The sequence below is a fragment of the Stegostoma tigrinum genome, chromosome 10 (genome assembly GCF_030684315.1).
Source record: "Stegostoma tigrinum isolate sSteTig4 chromosome 10, sSteTig4.hap1, whole genome shotgun sequence".
NCBI classification, from domain to species: domain Eukaryota; kingdom Metazoa; phylum Chordata; class Chondrichthyes; order Orectolobiformes; family Stegostomatidae; genus Stegostoma; species Stegostoma tigrinum.
In genome coordinates, this window is record NC_081363.1 from 84,933,615 (window position 1) to 84,960,228 (window position 26,614).

Genomic DNA, 26,614 nt, shown 5'->3' on the forward strand with positions numbered 1-26,614 from the left:
ACTGTGCATTGCTGATGGAGGGAATGAATGATGAAGGTGATGGGTCAGATCCTGATCCAGCAGGATCCTTTTTCCTGAATTACCTTTAATTTCTCAAGTGTTTTTGGAATTGTGCTTATTGAAGCAAGTGATGAGTATTCCTTCACTGAGGGGAGGTTGCTGAAGCAGCTGAAAATGGTTGGGCCTAGGACACTATCCTGAGGCATTCCTGGGATCCAGGTGATTGACCTCAAACAGTTTCAGTTTGTGATGTTATGATTCCATTCAGTGGAGACTTTCCCTTTTGATACCTCTAGACTTCAGTGCAGGTTTAAAGAGCCCTGGCAAAACTCAGTCAAGTTCTGTCTTGATGTAAAGAGCTGTCGTTCATTGCGATACCTGATTTTGAGCTCTCTTGCTCAAGTTTGAACTGAGGCTGCAATGAGGTCAAAACCTGCATCAGTGAATATGTTATTTTGAGTAAATACTGTTTGAGCATACTGTTTCCAAATCTTCCATCACTTTGTTTGAGAGTAGACAGAGGGCTGCAGTTGGCTGGGTTGGATTCCTCAGCATTTTGGCAACGAAGTATACTGTGGCAATTTAGCCTTGTGTTCTGTGCTAATGTGTTCGGTTTCTGCATCATTTGAAGATAGGAATACTTGTGGAAGGCTACACCTCCTGTTAGTTGAATTGGCCACCGTTCATTATGACAGGTTGTAGCAAGATTACATTGCTTAGATTTGATCTGTTAGTTATGGATCACCTTAACTCTAGTATTCTGCTTGCCTTGTTTTGGCATGCAAGCAATAGTGACTTGTAGCTTCACTGGTCTGATGAATCATTTATTACTGGTGCTGTATTTCTCTTGCTATAGGAACTACTGCTCAATCGAAGACTGGCAAAATTCCACGTTTTATTCGAGCAACAGGGAAACCTGGTCTCAAATCTCCTCCTGCAGGAGGGAAAACTGGACTAAATCACATGACTCCTGGTAAGAAAGCATTGTAATTGTGACAGTAGTTTGGCAATGCCACTGTGTCCTATACTTGTTTTGCTATGTTGTGCCTAAGATTATTGTATATTGTATGAAGCCTGTGATGGATCTGATAATGGAACTACTTGATGCTGACACTGAATTTGAAGAGTTCTCCAGGTAGGAGCAAATCTGTTAGCTTGCTTCCTCTCCATGGGTGCTACCTGATCTGTTGTGAATTCTCAGCATTTTTGTTTTGCTTTCAGTACTGATTCTCTGGGTACTTGTGGTTTAAAAATCTCTTTGCATTCATGACAAATATCTTGTAGTAAATGGAGTATGAACTCCATATGTGTAACTGTATCTACCTGTAATGCACACTATTTACATCTGCTTTTACTGAAAAAGCAACTGAACTAATGAAGTAGAACTAGGAGCCATGTACTACACGTCAGGCAGAAGGATAAAGGAGCCGTTGGTTATGGCAACCTTTTGTTGTCACATTTGACTCTAAGATGAGCAAGAGGCTCATCTTTGTTCCGTTACCAAGAATATCTATTTTGCCCTCCCATAACCTTTGATTCAGCCTCAGCTCTTTTTTATTAACCACCCTCCATGCCTTCAGATTTGACAATTCCAGTGCTTTCCAGGCTGGTCTGCAACATTATGCTCTTTTTAAACTGCATGTTTATCTGCTGCATGTACCTTAACTTGTGTGTACTGAGTAAGTACTGTGAATTAGGCAATACTTATTGCAGTGTAATAGGTTAGGTTACACTCTACAATCCACCTGTAGATAATGGAACATGCAAAAGCCCAGATTGCGTTTATTTTTAGACTTCTCAACTCTTGATGACTACTTTAAACTCTTGTTTCTTTGGACTTGTATATTCTGCTGTGGCTTCCTGAATCTTGGGTAAAGAAACTGTCCTTGGATCTGTTTTCTCCCTGTTACCAGGAAACCTTCTTTTCAATTTCCTTTTTTATAATTATTTTTTAACCAACCTGTTCAGAGATGTTATGAGTCAGGTGGGACTGGGCCACTGGCCTCAGGCATAGGACACTAGCACTGCACCACCCTCCTTTCTTGTAACCTAAATAGTTTACACGCACACGCACGCGCACGCGCACACACACACACACACACACACACACTGCCAAAGCATGCAGTTGATTTTCCACTTGACCTTGAGAATCTTTCCTATGTATCCTAGCCGTAGGATTCTCCCTTTATCTAGAATTTCTTGTCAATCTATACCTGCTCTAACCAGATTTGTTCAACTTCATACCGTTAAAGATTAATATTCAGGCTAGGGTTACAAGAGTTAGTTTAAATTTATTTACAGAATCTGCATGCAAGGTTTAACTTTTTATAAAGCATAATTTTATCTCATTTTTGCTCACTGATCTATGTTTTCTTCCAATCAAGCAACATGTTTTTTTAAATGTAATCCTTGTTTCCCAAATCGTTCCATGGCGTCACCTCTCCTGACCTTTTGATTCTCCACTCTACTGTCCTCTGAGATCTGTACTTTTTTTATCTTTTGAGAATCCTGTGTAAACTACTATACCATTCAGTTGCCTATGTTGAAGTTCTGGACTGCTGTCCCCCGCACCATTTTCATGTTTCCTATTTTAGGACACTCATCAAAAACCTACCCCTGCCCAAGTATCAGAGATAATGGGAACTGCACATGCTGGAGAATTCCAAGATAATAAAATGTGAGGCTGGATGAACACAGCAGGCCAAGCAGCATCTCAGGAGCACAAAAGCTGACGTTTCGGGCCTAGACCCTTCATCAGAGCAGGGCTAGGCCCGAAACGTCAGCTTTTGTGCTCCTGAGATGCTGCTTGGCCTGCTGTGTTCATCCAGCCTCACATTTTATTACCCTGCCCAAGTATTTGGTCACCTACCCTATAATTTCTTTCTGTTACGGTGTTTATAATGTTCATTTGGAAAATTACAAAGCAGGGTGATATACAAGTTAAGTTGCTAAAGTGACACCTAAAATGATGTGGCAAACAGTTATAGAGAGAAACAGTAGGGAAACAGACGCTTCAGTCCAACTTGTCCATGCCGACCAGATATCCTGTATAAATCTAATCCTATTTACCTGCATTTGGCAATATCCCTCTAAAACCTTTCCTATTCGTATACCTCTGGCACCTTTTTTAAATGTTGTAATTGTACCAGCCTCCTCCACTTCCTTTTGGCAGCTCATTCCATACATGCACTGCCCTCTGTGTGAACAAGTTGCCCCTTAGATCCTTTGTAAACTTTTTTCCCATCTCACCTTTAAACCTATGCCTTGGGGTAAGGACCTTGCCAATTTTACCCTAATCATGCCTTTCAGCCCCTGATGCTGTAAGGAAAATAGCCCTAGTCTATCCCACCTGTCCCTCTACCTCAAACCCTCAACCCTGACAACATCCTTGTAAATCTATTCTGAACCCTTTCAAGTTTCACAACATCTTTCCTATAGCAGGGGGACCAGAATTGTGCCCACCACTCCAGTAGTGACCTCGCCATTGTCCTGTACAGCTGCAACATGACCTCCCAATGCCTATACTCGATGCACTGACCAATAAAGGCAAACATACTAAATGTTGTCTTTATCCTGTCTAGCTAACACCCCACATTCAAGGGCCTATGAAGCTTTACTCCAAAATCTTTGTTCAGCAACACTCCCCTGGACCTTACCTTGAAGCCTATAAGTCCTGCCCTGATTTGCCTTTCCAAAATGCAGAACTTCTCATTTATCTACATTAAACCCCATTTGCTTCTCCTCAGCTCCTTGGCCCTTCTGATCAAGATCCCATTGTACACTGAGGTAACCTTCGCTGTGCACCACACCTTCAATTTTGGTGTCCTTGCGGTGATGATATGTACTTTGTTCACATGCATTTATATAAATGACCAAAAGCAGTGGACCCAGCACTGATCTTTGTGGCACACTACTGGTCCCAGGCCTCCAATCTGAAAAGCAACCCTCCACACCAACTGTCTGTCTTCTGCCTTTTTGAGCCAACACCTTACTGAAGCTCATATAGATCATGGTCACCGCTCTGCCCTCATCAATACTCTTTGTTACTATTTTAAAATCTCAATCAAGTTAGTGAGACAATTTCCCCCACACTCAGCCATGTTGACTGTCCCTTATCTGTCCTTGCCTTTCCAAAGACATGTAAGTCCTGTTCCTCAGATTCTCTCCAATAACTTGCCCACCAGATCAGGCACACCGGTCTAGAGGTCCCCAGTTTTTTCCTTACCACCATTTTTTTGAATAGTGACACCATGTTAGCCAACCTCCAGTTTTCTGACACCTCATCTGTGGCTATAGATGATACAAGTATCTTAGCAAGGTTCCCAGCAATGTCTTTCCTCACTTCCCACGGTGTTCTAGGGTATGTCTGTTGAAGCCCTGGGGACTTATTCACCTTTGTTTTTAAGATGTCCAGCATCATCACCTCAGTCACATAGGCGCTTTATTTTTCCAAGATTTTGCTAATATTTCTCCATGCTTTTTATCATTCATGTCCTTCTCAAGTAAACACTGATGCAAAATACTTATTTAGTATCTGATCTCCTGTGGTTCTGCACATAAGTGCCTCGCAGATTTTTAAGGGGCCCTATTCTCTCCCTAGTTACCTTTTTTCCTTCCTTGTCCTTTTAACGTATTTGCAGAATCCCTTTTGGATTCTCCTTAACCCTATTTGCCAAAGCTATTTCATGTCCTCCTTTTTGCCGTCCTGATTTTACTGTTAAGTATACTCCAACTGTCTTTGATTCCTTCTAGGGTTTCACGCAATCCCTGCTGTCTGTACCTGACACATGCTTCTTTCCTTTTTCTTGACCGAAACATCAATTTCTGTAGTTGTCAGCATTCCCTACGCCCATCGGCCTTGCCCTTCACCTTAACAGGAACATACTGTCTCTGGACTCTCTTTAACCATTTTTTTTTGTGTGAAGCCTTCCTGCTTTTTGAGCTGTCACTCTTCCTGTGAACAGGAACCCTAATCAGCTTTTGAAAGTTCTTGCTCTTGCTCAATCCTGTCAAGATTGGCCTTCCTCCAATTGAGAACTTTTAGCTTCTAGATCCGTTCCATCTTTTTCCATCACTATCTTAAAACTAACTGAATTATAGTCACTGGTCCCAAAGTGATCCTCCACTGGCATCTTAGTCACCTGCGTTGCCTTATTTCTCAAGAGTGGGTCAGGTTTAACACGTTGTCTAGTATGTACACATAATGAATCATATCAGAAAGCAGAGTTAACTTTTTTGAGTCGCCAGTTTGGGAATGTTAATTATTTTTGTCTTGAGTCCAACATCCACAGTTCTTTTTAATGGTTAATTTTAGTGATTAATCAAATGCCATTCCTAATTCCATAATTGGGAGTTAATAAAGCAATAAATTTAAGATTAGTAGCAAAAAAAAAGCTAGAATCTCTCCAGATGTGAAATAAACATCTAGAGGCACAAAATGATTTTGCAAGTCAGTTCAGATCCTAAAAAAAGACCATGTTGTTTAAACAAGTAAGAGTAGAGTAGGATAACACAGTGGGCATGGAAATGAATAAACATCCAAAATGTCTATGATAAGGTACCACAGAGTTTTGTGAGATCAATGTTTTAACTTGTTTTGTGAAATTTATGGCTTGTGCTTTGATAATGTTTTGATATTCAGAATTGAGATCCATGTGTTAATACAGCATGTGATATCTCTAGACTGGAAAAAGATTCATCAAGCTAGTTTCAACAAGATGGAGTCGATTGACCGGTACATTGAACGAAAAAGGAAACGCTTTGAAACTTTTGGTAACCCTGTCAAACAGGTGAGGGCAAGTCTTAAAATTTTTTTTGTTTTTCCTTTGAAGAAGGGTCCAGACCTGGTGTCAGCTTTCCTGCTCCTCTGTCTTGCTTGCTGCATTCTTCCAGCTCTACACCTTGTTACCTCAGACTCTAGCATCAGCAGTTCCTACTATCTTAAAATTACATAGACTGTGTTGTCTCTGTGCTCATGAAGGTATAACAGTTCACCTATAAGATATGTAATATTATAGCCAATGGCGCAAGCTTTGACCCTACCCACACTCGAGGTCTATCAATTGCAAGCAGTTTCTGGTGGTAGTAAACTGTATGAAGCTCATGCTAATGTTTAGATGTGTACATTCGTCAGATGAATGACTGTTGTGCCCATGTATTTTAAAACGAATTCCAAAAAGTGTACTATTTTCTTTACTCCTGGATATTGGATGGACAAAAGAGTTTTCTGGTGATGTTGGTTTTTGGTTGTAGCATTTCGCATCCTCACTTCAGTTTTGGTTTAGATGACCAAGTATACCTTGTTGCATGATATCTACCCAGGCAGATTAGAAGTACCAGCTTCCCTTCATGCTAACTGCAAGGTTAACTGATTTTGTGGTGAGGTTTTTATTTTTTCCCCTTGCTCTCGGATTTTGTTGTCCTATCCACAAGACTTTAAAAGGAATGATTATGTTTACTTGCTCTAAATGAGAGTGCTGTCTCTAGACTATTTCTACTTTCCAAATCTGTTCTCCTACAGCGATGTTTCCACAGCCGCCTTCACTGGCCTGCTCCTTTTTTCTTTCCAAAAGTTCCCTCTGTTATTGTAAGGCATAGAATGATTGCAACACAGATGGTGACCATTTGTCCTGTAATGTTTTGTGCTGGCTCTCTGCAAGTGTAACTCACTAAATTAACTCACCGCTGTCTTCCTGAGAGCCATACAAATGCTCCCTCCAAGTAATTATTCAATTATACTTTTAAAAGTCTTGATTTTTCATAGAAGCTGCTTCATTTTTTTCTGCGCATACTGTACATTCACCACCTCGTTCTGTAGCTTCAGTTCTTTGTTTTCTAGATTGAAGCACTTCAGATGTTTTTAAATTGTCAAGTTGTACATGTTAATTCTGACCGTTTTCATCTTTCTTTTAAGATTTCTATTTAGAATTGGGTGTTTGAGAATTAAGTTTGCACGTCTAAGGAGTCTAGTAGGTCAGTAACGGTGATGCCAGCTGCACACTAAAGCAATTGCTTTCCTGTTTTGTTTTTTTTTGTTGTTGTTGCTTTTGTTGCCAAATACTTGAATGGATAAGTCTCTCAGCCTGAATATGATGCACCTTCGTGGAGGAGCTTCTCAAAATTGCTAATCCAGGAGAAAATTAGCAAATGTATCTTTTTAAAATGTAGATTACGAAAGAAAACTACATATCTCCATTTCATAAAATAGTGCACAGTAATTAACCACTATCTCCGTGCTTGTGTTATTTTCATTTTGAATGCACTACCTGATAAAGTGTGGAAATGAATATTGAATACAGTGTTTCAAAGTTGAATTGAATAGATATTTAAAGTATTGCGGATACTGGACTATTCCTACAACATCATTCTCCCATTTCTACTGTCTGAAGCTTTTTCCAAGTTTTTATGTTTTCTATAAAGTAATCCATAGCTGCGCTTAATGTGTTAATATTGTGTACAAATTCCTCAATGCTTTTTTAATCCAACAGCTTGCAAGTAGAATCCTGAATTCCACTTGCATTCCTGGATGTTCCAATCTTTCTTTCTGCTTGTGCAACTTGATCACTTTTTTTTCCATCTGTTAAAATCCACTAAATGCATGGCTAAATTCCTTTTATTTGTGCCCTAGTTAGTCCATGCTTTGGACCAAAATTTGAATTTTTAAGCAAGTGTTGAATTTTTATTAAGGAATTAATGTCACATCAGTTGTGTATGAGTTGACCTGGTATAACCTATTAATGCAGAATTGGCTTCATTTCTCTAAATATTTTGCTTATTTTACCAAGTACAGTAGATGGTCTGATTTTTCTGTGCCTTTTAGATGTTGGTTGAAAGCTTCCTTTCTCTGCTACAAAGCAGCCTTATTTCAGGTACTCAATAAGAAGCTCGGAAGGATTACAATACAGAAAATTTACTTCAATAAATTGCTCTGTACTATTTTAAATAAATTAAAGAAGCATTAATGCTTTAATTTAAAGAATATGTTTAACTTTCATGGGTGTAATGAAAGTCCTGAAAAACGTGCTAGTAGATAATGTAAAAGGTTCAGATGTGTCATTTAATTAAAACTTTAATTCCCTGCTTGATGATGATCATCCTGAGCCTGACATCAATGGTGGGCAAGTTGTTTGGAGGAAATCCTGAGTTACAAGCTTTACAAGCCTTTGGAAAGGCAAGGATTGATTAGGGATAGTCAGTATGACTTTTTGTGTGGGGAAATTGTCTCACTAACTTGATTTTGTTACTTCAAAAAAAAACTAAATTGATTTGAGCTATATGGACTTCAGTAAGGCATTTGACAGGGTTCCTCGTGAAGACTGATTAGCAAGGTTAGATCATACGGAGAACAGGGACAATTAGTCATTTAGATACAGGTCTGGCTCGAAGGTAGAAGACAGAGGATGCTGCTGGACAGTAGCTTTTCAGACTGGAAACCTGTGACCAATGATGGGTCCACTGCTTTTTGTCACTTACATAAATGGTTTGGATTTGAGGGAGGTATGTTTAGTAAGTTTGCAGATGACGCCAAATTTGGACAGTGACGAAGGTTACCTCAGAGTATGATGGGATTGTGATCAGATGGAGTTTAATTTTAGATTAATGTGAGGTGCTGTGCTTTGGAAAGGCAAACCAGGGCAGGACTTGTACACTTATGGGTAAGGTCCAGGGGAAGTTGCTGAGCAAAGAGATCTTGGATTGCAGGTAGACAGGATAGAGAAGAAGGCTTTTGGTATGCTTGTCTTTATTGGTCAGTGCATTGAATATCAAAGTTGGAAGGTCATGTTGCAACTGTACAGGATGTTGGTGAGGTCACTTTTGGAATACTGCATGCAGTTCTGGTCTCCCTGCTGTAGGAAGGATGTTGTGAAACTTGAAAGGTTTCAGAATATATTTGGAAGGATGTTGCCAGAGTTGGAAGGTTTGACCAAAGGAGAGGCTGAATAGTCTGGGGCTATTTTCCCTGGAGTGTTGGATGCTGAGTGGGTGACCTTACAAAGGTTTAAAATCATGAGGGTTGTGGATTGGGTAAACAGTCAAGGTCGTCATTGTCTTCCTTCCCCACCCCACCCCACAACCATGGTCGCAGAGCCCAAAACTAGAGGGCATATGTTTAAGGTGAGAGGGAAAAGATATAAGGGGACCTAAGGGGCAACTTTTTCCATGTAGAGGGTGGTGCGTGTATGGAATGAGTTGCTAGAGGAAGTGGTGGAGACTGGTACAATTACAACATTTAAAAGGCATCTGAATGGCTATATGAGTAGGAAAGGTTTAGAGGAATATGGGACTAGATTAATTTAGGATATGTGATCAGCATGGACAAGTTGGACTGAAGCACTTGTTTTTGTGTTGTACATCTGACTTTTGTCTATGACTGGCTGGCTGGTTTTACTTTGAAGTGAATGGAAGACGTGCAAGTCTGTAGTACCACTATCTACCACATTCCTTTCCTGTTAGAACACTCTCCAGTGTCCAGTCTTCAACTCTCTAATTTAATTTTGTAGGCAGGGTTTGGAACTGTTTAGATTCAGTTTCTATCCCGTGCTGGTTTAATTGGGGTGCAGCTTTGTTTTCACCTTTCTCTTTCTTTTTTTTCTAAGCTTTAAGGTTTGTAATTTTCTTTCCTTTCTTTTTAAAGAAATCAGAGAATGAACCGAAAGATATGAAGAACATGGCCAATTTCTCTAGCCCAGAACGTCAGACATCAAAAAATAACCAATTTTTAACGCCTGCCAACCAACGTCAATCAACACGAAACTCTGCGACAGTCACCTTAGATGAAAAATCAGTCTTCAAACCATCTGTGTACTCTGTCACCAAAATGAATGTCAGGTAACATTTGTCAACTACTTTCAATAAAATTCAGTACTTGCTGAGTAAATGCTTGTGATTTAAGGCCATTTAAGTATTTCAGTGCAATGGTCAGAGCGAATTGATAATGTGCCTTTCTAACAACAAATCTATTTGATTGGAAGCCAAACTCTGGTTAGGTTGGAGGTGCGTTCTCAAAATAATAGTTTTTGACTTTAATTATTCATATGTTTACTGATTAATTCTATTGCTTCTTCACTTTTTCCGAGTTCTTACTCATTGGTCTTTTGATAGGAGATTGAGAAAACTATGACTCGGTTGTGTTTCAGTTAGCAAGTAGATTTTACATATCTTATGACATACAGGTTTACCGATGTGGCCAAGGATATTGATAAACCAGGTATGAAAACTCCAACCAGAAAGTTTAACCCAGGCAGTGAAGTGAAAAAAATCAGACCATCTGGACCGGAGAAACCTGTAGGCCAGAAGCAAACTTGCAGCAACACTAATAACCCTGCTCAAACTACAGGTACTGCTTCAATAGTTTCAAAGTTTTTTTTTAAAAGTTGCTTTGTTTTTGCATGCTGACTTGTGCAACCAATTAGGTAAGTTGGCAAGAGACAGTAAGAACTGCTTATGCTGGAGGAACACAGGCAAGGCAGCATCAGAGGAGCAGGACCCTTCAGAAGTGAAGTGAAGAAGAACAGTCCTGACCCGAAACGTCAGCTTGGCCTGCTGTGTTCCTCTAGCATCGACAGTTCTTACTATCTCTTGACAACTTAACTAATTGGTTGCACAAGTTAAATTGGCAAGATGGCTAGTATGTGAGTCAGATTAGTGTCAGGTTTGTTCCCTGCTCTTGCTAAAGTAAGTTCAGGATCAACCTCCTCACTCTACCTCTGATAAAGGAAACGTGGCACATTGCTGTGGCTCAGTAAATAATGGCAAAAGAGCTGTCTTTGGGAAGAGAACTCAAGAATGCTACATTTTAATAATAGAGTACCTAGCACTCTTAATCAATGGAATGTAAATCCTGTAGTTACATGGCCAGTTCCTGGCTCCTTTTAATGATCCACTTGAGCCATACTGGAATTGCTTATTGGGAGTAAACTAACTTATGTATGATGGTTTATTAAACTGCAGTCAGAAGAGGAAATGGATCCAGTTAGTTCATCCTTGGTATTTATTTGAAGAACAAACATCATTGTTGAAAAGTGAATAGTGGCTTGGCTTTCTGAAGTTTCATATGAAATTCAGTGCTTTGGAACATAGAACAGTACAGGCCCTTCAGCCCACAATGTTGTGCAGAACTTTTACCCTAGTCCTAAGGGCTATCTAACCTCTACTGCTACCTTAACGATCATCCACCAGCCTATCTACTAGCTGCTTAAATGCCCCAATGAGGCTGCCTCCACTACCCACTCCCGCATCATTCCACGCTCCTAGCACTCTGCGTGAAGGACCTACCTCTGATATCTCCCTGCTATCTACCTCCTTTCACTGTAAAACTATGTCCCCTCATAAAAGCTACTTCCGCCCTAGGAAGAAGTCTCTGGTTGTATACTCTATACCTCTGATCAGTTTGTACACCTCTATCAAGTCTCATCCTTTGTTCTAAAGAGAAAAGCCCTAGCGCTCTCACCCTTTTCTCGTAAGACTTTCCCTCCATTCCAGGCAACATCCTGGTAAATCTCCTCTGCACCTTTTTTCCAAGGCTTCCACATCTTTCCTGTAATGAGGTGACCAGAACTGGACACAATACTCCACCTGTGGCCGAACTCGGCTTTTGTATAGCTGGAGCATAACTTCACAGCTCTTGAACTCCATCCCTCTATTAATGAAAGCTAACACACCATACGCCGCCTTAACAACTGTAACTACCTGGGTGGCAGCTCTGAGGGAACTGTGAACATGCACCCCAAGACCCCTCTGCGCCTCCACACTGCCAAGAATCTTTCCGTTAACACTCCCTTCTGCTTTCAAGTTTGTCCTTCCAAAATGAATGATTTCACACTTTTTTTCAGGGTTAAACTCTATCTGCCACTTCAGCCCAGCTTTGCATTCTGTCAATGTCCCCTTGTAACCTGAAACAGCTCTCTGCACTGACCACAACGTGCTCCGTTTTTGTGTCGTCGAAGATTAGATTCTTTGTGGAGATTCATATTAAACCCTGGAAATAGATATGTTGATTGAAGATAGAGTGCTTATTTGGTAGGGAAAACAATTGTAACAACTAGATAAAGTGCTGTTTGGGATTACTGCATCCTAATTGAATATCTAGCATATCAAATTAGAGGCAGCTGAACAATGATAAATAATTTTGAAACAAGATATGTGAATAGATAGAATAATAGCAGGTAAAATTTGAAGCACTGCCCATTGGAAGGGAAAATGGTTAACACAGAATGAATTTGCAGAGACCTGGGTATCTTGTTTGAATGACTTTAAGCAAGTCTGAAAACCACAATAATTGGAATGGTGAATAGAAAGATTGGGTAACTGAACTCCTTTTTAAATTTTCAGCTGATCAGAGTTGGTATAATGTTTTGAAAAATGTCCAAATTGATGCCATTTATATGGACTCAACAATACTGTTCAATTTTGAAGCTTATGAAATTGAAAGCAGAATAATAGACTTGGTTTAAAAAATTAGCTAAGAAGCAGGAGATGGTGGAAATAAAGTATATGTAGTCTAAATATCAATGTGCCTCTGGTACCATAGGAATCTGTGTTTGGGCCTCAATCATTCACATATTTATATACAACTTGCACAATGGCATTAGAATGCTAATGATGCAAAGATTGGGCAGATAGGTGGTAATAAGATTAAAATAGCCAGATTTTCTAGAGGGAAAGCTGTAGTCTAAATATGTGTAAAATCATTTTTTGGACCAAAAAAAATCCCAGTGAATATCTAAATAGTGACAGTGGAGGCTCAGAGACTTAGATCCAGGTATAGAGGTCATGAAAATCTCATGAAACATAGAAAATCCAGAATTCTAATAGAATATCTGTCTTTATAGCTAGAATTGTAGATTAAATGGGATTACAAGTCGTGCTTCAGCTGTAGAAAGCCCTATTGAGGCAAACCTGAAGAATTAACCGGTTTTGGGAGCCACACGTGTACATGGCTACACTGATCTTGAACGGACTGCAGTTCAAATGCAAAAGTATGATTCCGAGCCTCAAATTTTAAATGAGGAGCATTTATAAAACAAGAGTTGTAATAGCTGACTTAATGAGTGATTTGAAGTCATTGAGAAATCACGGGAAAACATTGAGTAGAGAAAGAAATCAAAGCCTATAGCACAAACTAGAGCCAGGTCTTTCAGCATTAAAGGTCTGAATTGCTTGCATAAATTAATGCTAGGCCAATTAGCCAGTGTCTGATTTAAATTGATCTCACATCAAACTTGTAATATAATTTATTTCCATTCCTCTTTCATCATGGTCACATTTTGGATATATAGAAGACTCCTCAGGCAACTAAATGGCTAACTTCTTATATCTTGCTATATCAAATAATTCTTCTCATATGTTGTGCACTAAGATATGAGAAGAATTAGGAGTCTGAAATATGAAGAATAATTTGAAGAGTATTGGACTGTGCCTTTTTTAAATTTGCTATTTACTAACACATTTTAGAGAATAGAAATTTACTTAAGGCTTTTTAAATGATATAGTTATTTCCTGGTTTCAGTTGTTACTCCCTACCAGTTCTCTGGCAATACTACTCCTGGAACTAAAAAAAAGTTCGACTTGCAGGCAAGTTTGTCTCGCCCTCTTCGATACAAGCCACACAAAGGTCAGTACGCATCTCTTCAACTGCATTTTTGCTTTGATTCCTTTCTGTGGTCAAAGAAAGACTACTAATAAATGTATGTTCTGCACTTGGAACTGTAGAATTTTGCAACATTGAAGGCCACTTTGCTCATCACACCTGTGCCAACTCTGACAAAAGTAATGCAGTTATCCATATTCTTAATTTTTCTCTTCTCACACATTTACTTCATCTTTTTAAAAATTGATGCTGTGCTGTTCCATGTTCTGTTTCAGGCAGGTGGGGTTAGTTTAAAATGGCATCAGAGTTGGCACAGACAGGATGGGCCGAAGGCCCTATTCCTACCTTATGTTGTTCCATGTTGTATTTATTGTATTAATCCTCCTAATCCCTTAAATTGTCAAAAGGATGCTCCCAATACGAGCTTTTGATTTGAACACTTGGTTATAAAGATCTTTCTGTACGATCTCCTCTAAAGCTGTGTATTGAGAACAGTATCTCTAGGCTCTCAAGACTAAACGCCTCCAACCATTTTCAAGTTTCTGCTGATCTTGATTTTCTGAAATAAGGAATCATGGTTTGGGTGCCATTTTCAAACCTAAAATATGCAGTAGTGAGGAGACAGCAGGGTTGTAGGAATAATGGATGTCCCTGTCAAAGATCAAGGTTTCAGGATGTGGACTGAATGACCTCCAACTGTTTAAAATTCTGATTTCAGCTGCAGTCTCTGCAACAATTTGTGTGGATTTAAGTGTTACCACTGTTTATTCTTTTAGAACTACCCACTCTTCCTGTGCTTTTGTCTGCAAGAATGTAACCTTTAGCTACTTGGTTGAGGGGCCATTCTCCTAGATAGTGCATGTTGATGTATTACTTGCTTGCAGTAATAGTGGCTAAATGTCTTCTGATGCCTGCATGTACTTGGAAAATACCGAAGGAGCAGGCCATTCAGCCTCAATATGATTATTGCCTGATTGTTGCAATTTCAATATTCCACTCCTTTCTCTCCATGCCCGTTAATCCCTTTTAGCTGCCAGGCCACAGCCAGCTGCCTTTTGGTTCAATTGAGATATTCCAAAAGGGTATGCAGTGGTTATTTGGATAAAAATTGGGTGCAGGGTTATGGGTGAAAGACAGACTACAAATTTAGAGAGCTGGTACAGTCTCAATGGGCTGAATGACTTCTTGGTAACAAATCTGCAGAAAGAATAAGATAGAGCTGATCCCCACCTATCAAACTCCTATCTTTAACTAATGGTAGGAACCATCTGTGCTGTGAATTTACATTTCTTCACCACTGTTCACTTGGGGCATTCTGGTGTCTGGAATAGCACAATATGATTCAACTGCTACAGAGCCAAAGTAAAACATGAAAGAACCATAGATGCTGTAAACTAAAACCAAGCAATTGCTGGAAAAGCTCCACAATAAGCTCTTAATGGCTACAGTTACAGCAGATTGGGTGAATAAGTTCGACCTGCTTGACTTGACTTGATCTGAAAGGACTATACCAGGAGACCTCCTTGCTGCAAACAAAGCCACTCTCTTTGTCAAACAGATGGCATTCCATCAGTTGATGCCCTGGGTTTACAGTAAATTTTTTTATTTCTAGTTGAGAATGCAACATTGCACTGAAAGTCATGAATCATCACCAACTTTCCCCAATCTAATGACTCACTATTCTGCAGGGAAGCTGAAAAGTTGGGAAGAGATGAAAGAGAACAAGATGACTCAAAGTAAAACCCTGCATATGAGTGCTTGGTCTCATAAAAAGGATCCTAAGCAACCAAAATTACAGACCAGGTGAGGATTTGCCATGAGTTCGGTCTCCAATCCGTGTACTGTTGTTTCAATTTGCTGATGTATTGCATTCAGAATTTGGTAAGCTATCTGTGTGGTTCCTGAGTTTTTTTGTCTTTCTCAATATTGTTTTTAAGAACATCATTTATTGTTTGTGTGGGAACAAACCCTGTGCAGAATGCAGAATAATATATGGGAATAACCCCACTCCATGTTCAAATCCACGAAGTGTTCAAGGATTCTGTCCATGTACAGAAATTGTACTAAATAGCGAGTGAAGTGAGATGGTGAGCTTGCTTCCATGGGTAAACCCTAGAGTGTTATCACAGTTAATTGGGGGATAATCTATGGATAAATGAAGAAAAGAAAATATGAATTGTTTATCACTTCCATGCCATCCAGAAAAGCAGTAGTAGCTGCACAAAGCAGTTTGTAGTTCTTTTGAATGGTGTGATTTCTAATTGTTCACTCATTTGGAAGTTTGAAGCCTTAATTTTAGAGTGGTGGATCACCTCTTCCACCATCCTGCTGGTAGGTATTTGTTTTCTCCAGCTGAGTAGATAATGGTAACTGGTATTACAAAATCTTCCCATGTCAGCATGGACTGAATGGTGGCAAGGTATTTGACTGTAGTAGAAATCCTAACTGCATAAGTTACATCTGTAGTGATACTTTGCTGTAGACTTGCTCACCGAGCTGGTAGGTTTGGTTGCCAATGTTTCATTGCCCTTGGTTAGAATACCAGGAATTCTGTGGTGTTTGTGTTAATCTTTGTGCTATTATGGCTGTTGTCCCAGTCGAGTTCATGTCCCTTGTCTATGTGAGTCAAGTGAGAACTAATCGTGTTTCTTGGTGGCTGGTTGGTGTTTGTGTATCAATATTGTCAGTTTTCTTCTGGTTTGGCCGAATGTAGTGTTTCTCAGTCCTTGCATAGCATTTTGCATATCTCATTGCATATTACACCAGTTTCGGTGGTTGTGGTGATGGGATCCTTTTGTTTGTCAGAAGCTGTCGTGGGGTGAGTGTTAGTTTTGTGGGCTACCCTGATACCTAGGGGTCAGAGTAGCCTTGTGGTCATCTCTGAAATGTCCTTGATGTACTATACGGTGATTAGTGAGCCTGGTTGTGTTGTGTCTTCCTGTTATGGTCTGTCTCGGAGGTAATGGCAGCTTGTGCTTTTTTTTTGGTATCCATTCCTTTTTCAAGACTCTATAGGTGCTCCTGTTCTGCTTTATGTAGTTCCAGGTTGCTGCAATGTGTTGTGGCTTGTCTTAAATATTATCTTGATGCAGATCTGTTGGGGTGGTTGCAAGTGTAATTGTGGATTTAGCCCATATGTGCGGGGTCTCTGTATGTGCTAGTCTGAAGTTCCCCATTTTGTTCTTGCTTTCTACCATTATGCCCATGAAGGTGTGTGTGTGTGTGTGTGTGTGTGTGTGTGTGTGTATCTTATCGCAGTGAAGTATGTTGTTGGTGTTGGAGGGTTTCTTCTAGTTTTGTGTGTTTGATAATCACGAAGGTGTCACCTTAAATATCGGTCCCAAAGCTTGGCTTGTATAGTGGGGAGCGCTGTCCATTCTAATCTTTGCATAATGCTTCTGCAATCAATCCTGATATTGGGGATATTGTTGGTGTTCAAATGACTTGTATATGCTGTCATTGAAGGTGAAGTGGGTTGTGAGACCGATCTAGTAGTTTCATTGTGATTTTGTTGGTTTTCAGGCTGCTTGCCTAGTTGATTCGTCCAATAGTATGGCTGTTGACTCTTGGCTAGGTTGATGTTTATGAATGTAAATAGTATTATTTGATAATTGAATACAACTGGGACAACACAGCCATAATTGCATGAGCCAAACAAAGATGTGCCAAAGAATTCCTGGAGGTCTGGGATTCTAACCGGAACTCCATTGGCAAACACATTGAGTTAGACCCTGTGTACAAACCCCTTAAAAACAGAAGCACAAATGGTACTGAATACCCTAACAAGCTGAGGTATATAAATAACAGAACACCAATGCTTCACTGGACACGCATTGATGTTACCTGGCAAGGTGATTGAAATGTTTTCAATCAAATCCAGTGGCTCAGCAAGCATGTCTACAATCTCTTCCACAACATGAGCTACAAATCTTCTCAAACGTTGGAATCTTTTGTTTTAAAAATGCTGTAGTGGTTTAGTGTGGCTTGACCTGAACTTGAGAGTGTAGACTTTGTTTCTGTTTGGTTGTGGGGATTTTAACCTAAAGCTGTTTTTGTCACAGGGAGAATCGACGGGAAACGTTTTTAGAAGAACGGAAGGAAAGAAAGAACAATGTGATAGGAGCAAGACGCGGACTGGTCATGATGAAATGAATGAAGTCATGAATGAAACCAATATACTCTACTGTCTATTCTGTTACTTTTTTAAATGTGCGTTTGGTTGAAATAATCTCATTTTAAACTCTAGCCTTTTTCTCTGTATATAGCACTTGATTCATGTGATTTCAGTACTGAGACTGAATATAGATTATTGAGTTAAGTGAGGCATCTCACTGTTAAAGTTTCATGGTTTTCAGATACCATTTTGTTCTATTTCCTGATCAATGATAATGTAAAGTTGCTTCAAATGGTGGTTGGATGGAGACATGATGAGAAAAACGAATGAATGTGCCTCACAAGTGACCCTGGTCTTGTGCAGTTTGCTTGTAATGAATGAAGGTAGCTGCACTTCACCTAGGTGTGTTTGACACTGGAGAGGTAATTCCACCAGGGACTGACATCCCTGACCTGTATAAGCACTCAGCTTCATTTGGGAGAAATCTCATCTAGTTTTACCTAATTACCAGCTTTTTAATATTTGCTTTTTATTTTGAGGATCTTGAAATGTCTCCAGTAGCATTAACACCCTTTCAACTCGCAGAGCACTGATTGAGGTTCTTCTCTGTTCAACCAAGAAGAATGTCTTATTCTTGTTTGAGTATTTACCTCTGTCCGTCTTAGTTTCAAACTTTGTCTTGTCTTGCTCCAGAGAGCCTGATTTTTAGTGCCATTTCTTTAAAATTCATTGTTTATAATGTGCAAAAAAGGCTAATATGCCTCCAAAGTAGCTGCATTACAGCTTGCATTTTTAAGCAAAAATAATTAGCTAGTCATTGGAAACCAGAAGCGAGACTGTCATGAGTTAGGTACAGCTTTTTAAAAAATCTTGTCAGGGAGGTGTTCAGTTTTAACATGGAGCTTAAAAAAAGGCAGAGGAGTGGGAAAGGTTGTTGTTCGGAGTTCTTGGGTATTCTAAATGAGCTGTAACGTCCAAAAGCAAATGCTGATTTGTAACATAAGCGATAACATTCTAGATCTTTACCCTCTTTAAATGACCACCTTCATGAGGTCCTTTTAGCCATCAATTAAGCTGTATGTGTACTGCCTCCAGAATGGAGGAAACGTATGCGTGCTGGAGCTGCACAGAAAGTTCACAACCTGGATTGGAAACATTTTCCATGCTTTTGGGACAGAATATTAATATTAGTTTTGAGCTCACTTATGTGCCAGTATTTTCTGCTTTGACTTTTTTCTTCACCACTCCTCTCTCTTTTGCTACTGCTGACTGTGTCTGTGCAATGGTGCAGCCCTGAGCAATCTGAACTTAAGTGGAGCTTCCTGAGATTCATTTTTCTTTCAAATATTTTAGAGAGCCAAAATATCCTGCTGGCTGGATATGCACTGAGCTTCTCGTGCTTCTCCACCCCCCACCACACCTAATCCCTCCTTCCCCTTTTGTATTTTTTCTTAAACCTCTCTCCCTTCCTGCCCACTCCTGCAATAGGAGCAGTTTATTACTGCTTTTTGTATACATTGCAGTTTTGGTGCCTCCTTTTAAACTTTCTGTAGAAAGCTGAAAATTTAACAAGGTATAGAACTGCCTTTCCTAAAGGCAACTGCAATGGTTAAGGTTCTCTGTGCACACTTTAATTGACCTTTCTTTTTCTCACTTGCTTGTGTTCAGACCTCACTCCCATATAGATCTGAGAATACTGGATAAGTGTCGGCTCCACCATTTGCTTCATTAGATCTAGTCAGTGACTGAAAAACAAGTTGCTGTATGCAGTTCTGTAGCTGTATTTATCTCAGTATTTATTTTTGTTTTTATTTTGAAGTGGTGCTCTTGTGGGAGAAAATTTCTGGAAATTTCATGTTTTTATTTTTACCATAAAGCCACTAAATATGAAATTTAAAAAAATGCTAAAGCACTCTGGTCAGGCAATTTTTCTTGTTCAGAGCTGAGAGTTTCCAGCATGTTTGACTCCAGCATCCATGGTGTACTGCTTTTAGATATATGCTAGTTGTAGAATGTCACCCCTGCTTTCTGTGAGGCTGAGGAACATAAAAGCAAGTTATCTAAATTCTGACTCCTGTCTGTGTGGATGTTGGGTGAGGACAAGGTAATGCTTGAAGAATGTTCAAACAACTCAATCTAGATTCCACACAACAGCATATGTAATAACGCCATAAGTAGTTACCTTCAGGAGAGAGATTAACTCGTTTAACCATGAGGTATGATTATAAGGAAAAAAAAATTCAAAGTTGTATTTTTCATATCAGCTGATGTCTAGCAGTACCTCTAAAATGTTCTTTCTTAAAAAAAAGGCTATGCATGACTTCTCAAACTGTTGGCTGTTTTTGTACAGGTAGGATGAAATTTGTTAAAATAAAACTTACTTTGCTAATTGTGAGAACTTTTATTTCTTCATTCATATGGAAAATGGAATCAACCAACAGCAAGGGATTGCAGAATCTTGATGTCCAACAGCTGCTGAAATCTACATAACATCAGTCTCTTTATACCGGAAAGGCCAGTGTTGAGACCAATCCTAGAGATTTGAAGAAATTGACCTGTGGGCAGCAGCTGAGTACCAGCTTAATGATTCTGAAGGATATGCTTGAGATCCCTGATTATTTTTTTTTCCTTTTTGTGTGATATTGCCCTCGTTCAGTTGTGACTTTGAGGATTATGGTAACATATACTGCATGGCTTTAATTTTTTTAAGAGTTTGTTATGGAGGAATAACTGTAGAGATAGACATGTTTTTGAAGAGAGTAACATGCAAATGACAATGGACCTTAGTGTAAAAGAAAACTACTTGTTTTTCTCAAACTTTGTACTACAGCGAACAGGGCAGTTCTGAAAAAGTTAATGTTGAAGTTGCATTAGCCATACCCAGACTGTCGTGCCACCTTCCCAAAGAGAAATGTCCCTCGTGAGCCACATCCCAACGGACACAAATGTGGCATACCTGATGCGCACTAATTGTGATTATGCCATAAATTATGCCTTATTAATAATCTATCATGGTCTGTCTTCAGCCATGGCTAATCACAAAAGGTCCTTTGGACTCAGCAAAGAGAAGATTGCTTTTCAGCTGCAGTTCTAAGTTTCCAATGACCGCTTGGTTTTGTTCTGTTAGTGGCCTACCAGGTGTAGTCTAACTCATTTAAAATTTTATTTCAAGATTAGAAAGGATTGCTAACAGCAAAGTACCACAAGTCACTAGTGGTTGGTACCCAGATCACAGTACATCATCTATTATTTTACTGTTTAAAAGATGCCCTTGTCTGTGTCAACCTGTATAGCCCACAGTTATAATTTAAAAGGAGCTGAACAGAAATCTGACTTAACTGTAAAACAAAAGTGCAAATCATAAGTAGTCATTTGCTGTGAACTGTATTTGGATAAAGCTTTTTTAAAAGAAGCTTATTGCACCTTGGAAAAACGTGACTGCAGCAATGTGAACTTCTGTGATGTTTCATTGCTTTAGTTTAAATTTTCCTTTCTTAACATCAGAGAAAGTTTAAAGTCCAAAACTTGATCAAAAACCTGAAATAAACGATAAAATGTTAATGTATGCGGCCCATTCACGAACTTTTGTGATAATGGACATTGGGAAGGGGCATTACATGTAACTGCTCAAACAAAGACCAAATCTAAATTTATGAAGTTAGGACTGAAACAGGAGGATAATTATGTCAGATTTGATGGACTGATGTTTGTGAAGGTGGGAGGCTAATAAGCCTAGTAAGAGTGAAATCTGGAGGTGACGAAAGTTGTGAACGTTTTTGCCAACAGGTGAGCTGAGACAGTTAAGATATTTAAGAGTGAAAGTTGGTTCGCTTTTGCATTCGAGAGAATGTAGAAATTGAAAATTAGAGCTTGGACTTGATTGTCTTAGACTTCTAAGGAAAGTTGGGATTTCTTGTCTGCAAAAATATACAAGCAGCATATCTAAACCACCATCTTGGTGCATAATATTTCAATGACTATTCTGATGGTAATCTTGATACTTATACCAGCTTATAGTCTCTGAATGTTCTTGCATAATAAGTCTATCAATGTCAATCTTGAGAATTTCAATTAGTAACAGACTTTGAGCTTTCTTTGACCCTTTGTATGAATAAGTACCGACTACATGAAATAGAGGAATATTGTATCCTTGATTCCCTCATTTGGATTACTCTGGGTGGTGTTTTCCAGGAAGTATAAGGCTTCTCTGTTCATTTCTTATTTAACTTTGTTTTTGTCCTGGAATCTGTGTGCACCAACCACAAGATCAATTAATCTTTCCTAAAGTGTGTTATCTCTGAATACAGAGCTGTAACATAACTTTTGGAGATGAACATTCAACGTTCCCTTCATTGTTTAATTGTATTTTACACAGATTCTTTAATGCAGTAATTTCTGAATTCAGGTAATAAACTGCTGTTCATCCATAATTTATAGTTCCTCACCACTTGGGTAACGCACTGATCTATCCATCTTGAGTTCAATGTGAGAAATCATCTGACACACTCCTTGTTTTTGTAACTTTATGCTTCCCATTCCATATTTGATATGCCACCTAAATTGGTGTCATTGAACTTGTGCATGTGACATTCTTGCAACTATAGATTTATAGCTATTACAGAATGCCATTAATCCTATTTGAGGCCATCCTCAAAATATTAAACTTTGGTATAATTGTAATGGTATAAAGATTAGTTACCACTAAGTAAAGAAAATCTCAGGTAGTAGTGATCAAATTGGATATCAAATTCAATTCTATTGTGAAAGGAAAAAGACTGTAAGACTAATATTTTGAACCTAAATAAGGGCAACAATGAAAGCTGAGCTATGAGAAATGTGCTTACTAGGCTAGGACATATATTGAGAAAGACAGTGGTAAACATTTAAGGGGCATTTCAGAATACTCAACTAGATGTTTTCTTTATAATTGGAATATAAAGGGAGGACCTGCCATCTGTGGATAACTAAAGATGTTAAAGGCATATGACTGCAAAGATGAGTAATAGGTCATAACCTAAGGAATGACAGAGCAGCTTGGAATTTAATCACGAGTAAGCACTTTGGAGTATGTGAGGAAGTGAGGTAGAAATGTGAAAATGGATAGTAAGAGTTTCTACAGCTATGTAAAAAGGAAACGTGTAAAGTGAGTGACTGACAAACCTCGAATGGAAATGGGGAGTTAATAGCGGAGCTGCAGGTTAACAAGTTTCTGGATCCAGATGCGCTTCATCTTTGGAACTTGAGGTAGCCAATGAAATAGTTGATGCGTTTGTGTTAAATTTCCAAAGCTCCCTGGATTCGGGAACAGTTCCAGTAGACTGGAATGTACATTGACATCTTTTGTGGGGAAGGATTTCAAAGTGATCATTAAGGTAATCATAGCTGAATGCTTAGAAAATGTCAAGGTAAATCAGGAAAAGTCAGCATGGTTATGTCAAGAGAAAAGAATGTTTAATTACTTTTAAATAAGTTTAACTAGTTTATTGGAATTCTTAGGAGTAACATGCTGAAATGATAGAGAAGTCCATAGTCAGACCAAAGTTGCATTTCCAGAAGCCAGGTGACACATCAAAGGTTGTTGCTTAGTGTGAAACACGTGAACATTAATAGAATAGTGTGCATCAATGGGACAGAATATCCCACCATGAAATGTACTTTCTAGGCTAGGGGAGGCAAGAGCCTAGTGGTTATTTATCACTAGACTATTAATCTAGAAGCTCAGCTAATGTTCTGGGAACCTGGGTCAAATCCCACTACAGTATACGATTTGAATTCTATAAAGAATCTTGGTCATCATTACACTCTTAATTCCATTAAACCAATTGTCAGGAAAATCCCGTCTGCATCACTAAAGTCCTTTTTGGGGAAGGAAACCTGCCATCCTCCCCTAGTCTGGTGTACATGTGACTCCAGGCCCAGAACAATGTGGCTGACTCTAAACTGCCCTCTGGGCAATTAGAGATGTTTATCCTAGGAGTGAATAAAAAAAATTCTGACAGGATATGACAGTTCAGTCGATTCTCAACCTTTTACAATTTACATCAATGACTTAGAGGTGAGCAAAGGTATGGTAACTAAATTTACAGAAACATTCTTACCCAGTTTAGTGTTAAGGTGACAATGGATAAACATAAGGTTTCATGTGGATGTAGTTACATTGACTGACTAAGTGGACAAAAATCTAGCAAATAGAATGTAATGTGGCAAGATATGAAGCTGATCACTTTTTTGGCAGGAAAGTGAAAAAGGTATGACTTAAGTGGAGATTGACTGTGGATTCTGATGTACAAGAGGGATTGTGGTGTTCTAGTTAGTGGGTAGGTACAGCACATAATCAAGAAGGCTTAAGGGATACTCTCCTTTTATGACGGAAGAATTGAATGTAAAAGGGATGAAATGCTTCAGTTATTTAGCACATTGGTGAGACCACAATTCAAATACTTTTTTCACTTTTGATCTGCTGATTTAAACTGTAAATGCATTAAAGGCAGTTCAGCTCTTATTAGACTTGATACCTGGAGTGAGTGGGTTGTTTTTGAGGAAAGATTGAATAAGCTGGGCTTGTTTCCACTCCAGTTTTAAGATTTGAGTATATAAGATCTTTTAATTATCTTAAGATGGCCAGAGAAAGGATGTTGCTTGTGGGTCAGACCAGAACCAGGGGGGCATGATTTTAGAAGTGGGGTTCTGTTTTCAGTAGGCTGATAATTTTTATCTCAAGGAATTATGTACAACTTTTGGTTTGGAACTGTCTCTGCCTCAGGCAGTGAAGGCAAGATTTATTACATTTTTAAGACAGAAGTAGATAGATTTTAATTAGGCAGGGGAATTGAACATTATGGGAGCAAATGCAGAATTTGAAATGCAACCTGATCAGCCACAATCTTTGAATGACAGAGCAGACTTGAGGGGCCCTGTGTGTGTGTGGAGTTTGCTTGTTTTGAGAACTCTCAACTCTCTTTATTGCTGAAGAAATTCCTTATACTGTCAATAGATCGTCATCAATTCCATGTGTTCCTAACTTCAGTCAACAGTCTATTAAATGGAACCTTGGATCAGTTGGTGACAGCACCTATGGATGCCCTCTCATCTACTATGTTAGCTACCTTCTTTAAAAAGTTGCGCTAGGTTCCTCACCCAACTGCCTGCTACAGATCCATCTGTTCTTGATAGCATTGTCTCCCCAAGGACCAATGTCCTGTCTTAGCTGAGAGATGACTTAATTGAAACATATAAAATAATCAGAGGGTTAGATAGGGTGGATAGGGAGAGCCTTTTTCCTAGGATGGTGAGGGCGAGCACGAGGGGGCATAGCTTTAAATTGAGGGGTGAAAGATATAGGACAGATGTCAGGGGTAGTTTCTTTACTCAGAGTAGTAAGGGAATGGAACGCTTTGCCTGCAACGGTAGTAGATTCGCCAACTTTAGGTATATTTAAGTCGTCATTGGACAAGCATATGGACGTACATGGAATAGTGTAGGTTAGATGGGCTTGAGATGGGTATGACAGGTCGGCACAACATCGAGGGCCGAAGGGCCTGCATTGTGCTGTAATGTTCTATATGTTATTAATGCAAAACTACTGACAATTGCCCAGGTATGTCCTGTAGCCAAAAGGCAGGACAAGTCTAATCCAGCCACTTACACCTTCAGAGATAATGGGAACTGCAGATGCTGGAGATTCCAAGATAATAAAATGTGAGGCTGGATGAACACAGCAGGCCAAGCAGCATCTCAGGAGCACAAAAGCTGACGTTTCGGGCCTAGACCCTTCATCAGAGAGGGGGATGGGGGGAGGGAACTGGAATAAATAGGGAGAGAGGGGGAGGCGGACCGAAGATGGAGAGTAAAGAAGATAGGTGGAGAGGGTGTAGGTGGGGAGGTAGGGAGGGGATAGGTCAGTCCAGGGAAGACGGACAGGTCAAGGAGGTGGGATGAGGTTAGTAGGTAGCTGGGGGTGCGGCTTGGGGTGGGAGGAAGGGATGGGTGAGAGGAAGAACCGGTTAGGGAGGCAGAGACAGGTTGGACTGGTTTTGGGATGCAGTGGGTGGGGGGGAAGAGCTGGGCTGGTTGTGTGGTGCAGTGGGGGGAGGGGATGAACTGGGCTGGTTTAGGGATGCAGTGGGGGAAGGGGAGATTTTGAAACTGGTGAAGTCCACATTGATACCATATGGCTGCAGGGTTCCCAGGCGGAATATGAGTTGCTGTTCCTGCAACCTTCGGGTGGCATCATTGTGGCAGTGCAGGAGGCCCATGATGGACATGTCATCAAGAGAATGGGAGGGGGAGGTGCAGTTGTTTGTTGCGAACTGAGCGGAGGTGTTCTGCAAAGCGGTCCCCAAGCCTCCGCTTGGTTTCCCCAATGTAGAGGAAGCCGCACCGGGTACAGTGGATGCAGTATACCACATTGGCAGATGTGCAGGTGAACCTCTGCTTAATGTGGAATGTCATCTTGGGGCCTGGGATGGGGGTGAGGGAGGAGGTGTGGGGACAAGTGTAGCATTTCCTGCGGTTGCAGGAACAGCAACTCATATTCCGCCTGGGAACCCTGCAGCCATATGGTATCAATGTGGACTTCACCAGTTTCAAAATCTCCCCTTCCCCCACTGCATCCCTAAACCAGCCCAGTTCATCCCCTCCCCCCACTGCACCACACAACCAGCCCAGCTCTTCCCCCCCCACCCACTGCATCCCAAAACCAGTCCAACCTGTCTCTGCCTCCCTAACCGGTTCTTCCTCTCACCCATCCCTTCCTCCCACCCCAAGCCGCACCCCCAGCTACCTACTAACCTCATCCCACCTCCTTGACCTGTCCGTCTTCCCTGGACTGACCTATCCCCTCCCTACCTCCCCACCTACACCCTCTCCACCTATCTTCTTTACTCTCCATCTTCGGTCCGCCTCCCCCTCTC

At 40.0% G+C, this 26,614-nt stretch overlaps 1 protein-coding gene across 1 annotated transcript in view; it reads left to right on the plus strand.

Annotated features, from left to right (window-relative positions):
• Positions 1 to 20,091, plus strand: part of nusap1 (nucleolar and spindle associated protein 1) — a 30,629-nt gene extending 10,538 nt beyond the window's left edge. Inside the window, exons 5-11 of the mRNA XM_048538434.2 lie at positions 857 to 973; positions 5,683 to 5,789; positions 9,635 to 9,828; positions 10,173 to 10,336; positions 13,508 to 13,612; positions 15,277 to 15,391; positions 17,650 to 20,091. Of these exons, the coding sequence (XP_048394391.1) occupies positions 857 to 973; positions 5,683 to 5,789; positions 9,635 to 9,828; positions 10,173 to 10,336; positions 13,508 to 13,612; positions 15,277 to 15,391; positions 17,650 to 17,740 (893 nt within the window). The 3' untranslated portion in view covers positions 17,741 to 20,091. The remainder of the gene's footprint in view (positions 1 to 856; positions 974 to 5,682; positions 5,790 to 9,634; positions 9,829 to 10,172; positions 10,337 to 13,507; positions 13,613 to 15,276; positions 15,392 to 17,649) is intronic.
• The last annotated feature ends 6,523 nt before the right edge of the window (positions 20,092 to 26,614 follow it).